The sequence below is a fragment of the Medicago sativa genome, chromosome 8, assembly GCF_051527215.1.
Source record: "Medicago sativa cultivar Bolivia chromosome 8, Bolivia_mono, whole genome shotgun sequence".
NCBI lineage: Eukaryota > Viridiplantae > Streptophyta > Magnoliopsida > Fabales > Fabaceae > Medicago > Medicago sativa.
In genome coordinates, this window is record NC_140756.1 from 74,766,304 (window position 1) to 74,772,061 (window position 5,758).

Genomic DNA, 5,758 nt, shown 5'->3' on the forward strand with positions numbered 1-5,758 from the left:
ATTTGTGGTTCAACGTGCACTCTTTTATCCAATATTGAGCTTTAAATGAAATTTGATACATCACACTATCATTTCCCTTAAGTATGACGAAATTCTAGCCCGTGCTTGGCACGGGTGTCCATACTAGTTTCCCTTATTTTAATAAGAATGCATAAACAAATAAAAAAAAGAGTAAAATCATCACTTTATCATCCATTTTTTTTTTTCAAGTAGCTTAGTATCTACTCGATCAAGTCCTTATTTTAAGAAACAATTGATTTTTTAGGTTCATTGTGTAAGTAATGTATCTAGTCTATATTTATAACGAGATACATTAATTATTCAATAAACTTAAAAAGTCAATTGTTTCCTATAATAAGGACAGAAGGGAGTAGACAATTAGCTTTTTAAGATGAATAAATATATCCGACGTTCGAACTTCAACTCTTACATATATGATGCAATACACCCTTTGGTCACTATCATAAGCAAAAAACAACATTTTGGATACATTCATTTAATGATGTATGTGACATACATCATTAAATGAATGTATCCAAAATGTTGTTTTTTACTTATAATAGTGACCGGAGGATGTAGTAAACTTATGGAGACATTTCATTCATCTTTTTTAATTCGCGTAAAATGATCAACTCGACAAATATCGTGGAAAATTAAAAAACAAAGAAGATAAACTTAAATTATTATGAAGATTAGTTGATAAAATTGATTATTTATCGCTAATTCATTAATGCCAGTTCTTAATTTCTTCTAACCAAGTCTATAGTGTCGGAAAGCTAGCTTCGTGTTTATCTCTGAAAATCCAGAAATGGCAGCAACATTGCAAACTCCGCTCTATGCAGCTATCTCCTCTTCTCCTGCTTCATCATCATCATCATTACCTTCCATTCGAACAACAACATCATTCTCCTTCTTCCGTTCTACACCGCCACCTACTCTCCTCTTCAACTCCAAAAACTCCTTTCCTCGAATTCGTGCTTCCTCCACTGACACTGTTGTCACTGAATTGGATGCTGTTTCCGCTTTCAGCGAGATCGTTCCAGATACCGTTATTTTCGATGATTTCCAAAAGTAACCTTCCTTTTTCTTACTTCTGCTTCTTTGCATTTAATTCATTATCACGCCGATAATAATTTTAGAAAATGACATAATTGAATGTAATTAAATGTGTCAGTGTCGTAATTGTGTCTGACACATGTCACACACCAGACACATCTTCAAACAGAAGTGTCAGATGCTACATAGATTTGATCTGATAAGTGATTGATTATACTCTATACTTCACAGGTTTCCTCCAACTGCTGCTACTGTTAGTTCATCACTGATTTTGGGGATATGTGGTCTTCCAGATACTATTTTTAGGGTTAGTTCAGTTCTTTCGAATACAACGTGTGCATTTTGATCTGATTCTGAGTGAGTGAGTTGTTTTTTAATTTTTAAGTATTATTGTTTGTAGAATGCTGTGGAAATGGCTTTGGCTGATTCTGAATGTTATGGACTTCAAGATCCTAATGCAAGATTATCTTGTTTCGCCACCAAGGTGCTTATTTTTCTTTTCAATCATGTTTGGATTTGATAGTTAGTAATGCCTGACACTCGGTTGACTAAATCACGGGAATTAAGAATGTTGGTAGTAGTATTAAATTTGTTGAGGATTGATATTGTTTTACAAGTTTATGCTAGAATTAGTTTATGTTTCCATGGCAGTGTTTGTTACAGGTTAAGTGCAACATAATTATGGATACGGTGGTAATAAAATAAAGGGAAATGTTAACGAGTGCTCCCGGGACACTCTTTAAACACTTTAAATGGTAAATTTTTATAAAAAAATTGTGTATTTAATGCATTGGAAATTGTAATAATTGACTTTTTGAAAGAATAATTTCTAAATTTAGGATCCTTAAAGAGTGCCCCTGGGGCACTCGTTAACAAGACCCAATAAAATAATTACTGCAGTTGAAAAGTTAAAAGGATTATATTTCAGATGAAAGTAGTAAGAAGTAGTTTTCTTTTAAACATCATTTTTTTGGGGTAATAGTTCACTATTTACAATTTACGTTTCGTGGATTGATGTTGAAATTGTAGGCTTTAGTGAATGTTGGTAGTGACATGACAAAGCTTGTCCCTGGCCGTGTTTCAACTGAAGTGGATGCGCGTCTTGCTTATGACACACATGGCATTATCAGGAAGGTACTTGGTTCTGTTTCATGATACTCTTCATGTTAAAATTATAAGGTTATGCATCTTGAACATGAGATTATAATTTAAAGGTCTTTTCGAAGTTCAATGCGTTTTCTTTAGAGTTTTCAAATCAAATCTCTTCTAATGTTTCAGATTTACAAAGTTCAAATAAACTTGTATACTCCATCTGTGAGTAAGTGCCATGGTACCTCCCTGGTATTTATGTAAACAGTTCTGGTTTTGCTACCATATTTACCGAAAGGATAGTTTTCAGTTTATTGTGTCATTATCATGTGAACAATTCCCAAATTAAGTATCTGTATGTGTGCTTGTGTAAATCTAAAGTGTGTGCACATTTTGAATCTCTTGACAGCAAGTAGCTCTCAGTCTGTTTAGGAACAAGCTTTGTAGTTTTTGAACCCTTAATACTCCACATTTTTTTTAAGTTCCTGACAGCATGTAGTTGTCAATCTGTTTAGAGACAAGCTTTTCACAGTTTTTGAACATCATTGCTTAATAAAAACACATATGCCTAGTGCCTTGGCGGAGTCTGATGCTACTGTTATCAATTTTACAGGTGCACGACTTGTTGAAGTTGTACAATGATAGTAATGTCCCTCATGATCGTCTGCTATTTAAAATTCCTTCAACTTGGCAAGTGAGTAATCCGAAAAAGTAGAATGGTAGTGCCAGATGAGTTCAGAAACTCTGGTGCTCTACTTACTGCCCTCATGACTTGTTTGATTTTTTATTTAGGGAATAGAGGCTGCAAGATTGCTTGAATCCGAGGGCATACAGACACATTTGACTTTCGTTTACAGGTTGTTTTGCTTAGTATTTGAAAGAAAACTATTGAGGTTTATACAAGAAGGATGTTATCTCAGTTTCTTAGTAAACATTAAATAGATGAGATCCTTTCATAGTTTGTGAATATTTGTGAAGAGAGAGATAGATACAAAATTTCTAATGATGAGTTCATATGAAATTTTACCTTGATGAGAATCCATCCCCATATTATCCATTCCTAATCATTTTATGGACTGGTTTTATTCTTCAGCTTTGCCCAAGCTGCTGCTGCTGCTCAAGCTGGTGCTTCTGTTATTCAAATTTTTGTTGGCCGTGTCAGGGTAATTTCTATATATGTTTGATTGATGTCTGTCAGATAACATTTATTTGGGAATCTTATTTAAACTTTGTGCCATTTTAAGGACTGGGCGCGTAATCATTCTGGTGACAAAGAGATAGAATCTGCCAAGCTAAATGGAGAGGATCCCGGGTTGGCATTGGTCTGTTGTTCAAAATGGCTCTTCCACTCATGCTCATACTCTTTTATATTTTAGATTTACTTTTGTGAAAACAAACTGATAAAGCTCTTGGTGAAAACTTGGAAATTGAGATGTGATACATTTTTATGGTCTAGTTTAAGTGAGAAATGTTGTTATGACTTGTGGGATCCATCTTAGTTCAGACAAGAATCAAAGCCTAGGCTAGAAATTTATGTCAGTTACTAATCAAGCTTATACCTGAAAGCATTACTATTACTATTATTATTATTTCAGGTCACAAAGACTTACAATTATATTCACAAGTATGGACATAAGTCAAAGTTGATGGCAGCAGCAGTTCGCAACAAGCAGGACCTATTTAGTCTTCTGGGGTATGCAAAGACTTCCATACAGTCATATCCAACTTAATTCCTCGTTTAAGTTTTATTTATACAATACCCTAATTTATTTTGCTTTATATTGCTCTTTTCTAGGGTTGACTACATCATAGCCCCATTGAAGGTGTTGCAGTCTCTCAAAGAATCCGTTGCTTCTGGTGATGAGAAGTACTCTTTTGTTAGGAGGCTATCACCGCAATCCGCTGACCGCTACATGTTTAGTGATGAAGAGGTTTGATTTCAGCCTCTAATATCATTTGTTGCTCCCTTAATATTGTAGGAATTTCTTATTTGAACCTGCAAAATTGAGATGGTATCGATATATCTCCACGCCATAGCTGCAAAACATAATGCCACGCCCCTTGGGTCCTTCTGAGTTATATAATGGAAAGTCAAGAACCAGTTAGGTGAAGAGCAATTTCAAAATTCATTTTGCATTTGGGGTTGTTGGTTTTATTACTCCCATAATAATTTATATGAGGGACAAGGAGAAGTTCAGATTTCATGACAGACTTTGACAAACATAACCCTTGATTGCCAAGGAGTTTTTTATTTTATTTATATTCATAGATGACATGTTAACAAAACAATGCCAATTTTTTGAGTTCCCCACCCGAAACAGAAAAACCAATGTAGTCTCTTTACACTTACAAACTTCTGCATTCTGATGGATTATCAACTTCTATCTTTTTTCCCTTTTATTTATCTTAAACACCCAGAGTTAAATATTCAGTTACATGACATTTCTCTTTTTTGAGTAGTAACTTTTTGTCTCGTAAAATAGTAAATGTTTTTATATCAACCATCACCTTGGTATTACATTTGATTTTTTAACCAGAATTATATGGGGGTAAATGCAGTGGACCTTTTTTTAGTAACAAGGTACTTTATACCCCTGTCAAGAAGCTATGCAAAACCAAAATTCAAAACTAGTCAACCGTAACTTCCCTCACTCTATTGATGTGAAGTTTTCTTATATTGAGATTTCTATGATGTGCCATTGATAATGTAATACTAATACAACATGTTATCTACTTTGCATTGCTTGCCTTAGGGTAAGTAGTTATGCCAACCTTATGCCTGTTCTGTTTTTGTTGCTAACCTCAATCTTCAGTCAGAGAACTCTAATAGAATATCATTCTTATTCTGGCGACTGTAATATTTTACTAATTTATAGTATTGCTTTACTTATATTCAGCTTGTTAAATGGGACCAAATGAGCCTTACAAATGCCATGGGGCCAGCAGCGGTGCAGCTTCTGACTTCTGGGCTGGATGGTTATGCTGATCAAGCAAAGCGGGTGGAAGATTTATTCGGGAAAATTTGGCCACCACCAAATGTATAATTTGATCTCTTACGTCGCTCGATAGATGTTTTTTTTTTTTGAACTAATGAACATACAGCAGATGGAGGCAATATTCTGTTTGTTTTGTCATTTCTCTCGTGAACTCTTGAACATTTTCAGTTTTCTTCCATGTAAAGCACCCGCTTCCTTAAAAGCAAAATTTTACAACACTATTTTGTTCAGTTGTTATTGTCTTGAGTTTAGGATTCTCTCCATTTCTTTTGAGAAATGGAAAACTCCATTACTGTAGTTTTGTGTGCACAGTAGCACATATTTCTAAAATATGACACTTATTGAGCATTTATGTGATTTATGCACACAAAACTATAGTAATGAGCTTTCTATTTCTTTTGAGAAATGGAAAGGATCCTAACTCGTCTTGACCTTGTTTTTGGAGAGATTATAGATTTATAGTTTTTCTCTGGATACACCGTATACTGCATTTTAATGCTTGCTAGAAATGCATGCTAGTATGAAGCCGAACCTGACCAAACTTGAATGTAGTGAAAGATGAAATCAATAGACCGATTGTATTATGGCTTGCACACAGGATGAAAGTGCTGCCAGGA

General features: G+C 34.5%; 1 protein-coding gene across 1 annotated transcript; it reads left to right on the forward strand.

The window, feature by feature from the left end:
• The first annotated feature begins 742 nt into the window (after positions 1-742).
• LOC146901479 (Aldolase superfamily protein) lies at positions 743-5,371 on the forward strand. Its single transcript, XM_085739292.1, has 11 exons — positions 743-1,071; positions 1,288-1,363; positions 1,457-1,540; positions 2,086-2,190; positions 2,759-2,839; positions 2,938-3,002; positions 3,239-3,308; positions 3,390-3,467; positions 3,741-3,838; positions 3,941-4,076; positions 5,043-5,371. Exons 1-11 carry the CDS (start codon positions 809-811, stop codon positions 5,187-5,189), a joined length of 1,203 nt encoding a protein of 400 aa, XP_085595418.1. The 5' UTR covers positions 743-808; the 3' UTR covers positions 5,190-5,371.
• The last annotated feature ends 387 nt before the right edge of the window (positions 5,372-5,758 follow it).

What these genes read in the sequence shown, in the direction of transcription:
- LOC146901479 (XM_085739292.1), top strand. Translation starts at nt 809, where the DNA reads ATGGCAGCAACATTGCAAACTCCGCTCTATGCAGCTATCTCCTCTTCT. An exon ending in CACATGGCATTATCAGGAAG is followed by an intron (nt 2,191 to 2,758) that starts GTACTTGGTTCT and finishes TCAATTTTACAG; the next exon opens with GTGCACGACTTGTTGAAGTT. An exon ending in AAATTCCTTCAACTTGGCAA is followed by an intron (nt 2,840 to 2,937) that starts GTGAGTAATCCG and finishes TTTTTTATTTAG; the next exon opens with GGAATAGAGGCTGCAAGATT.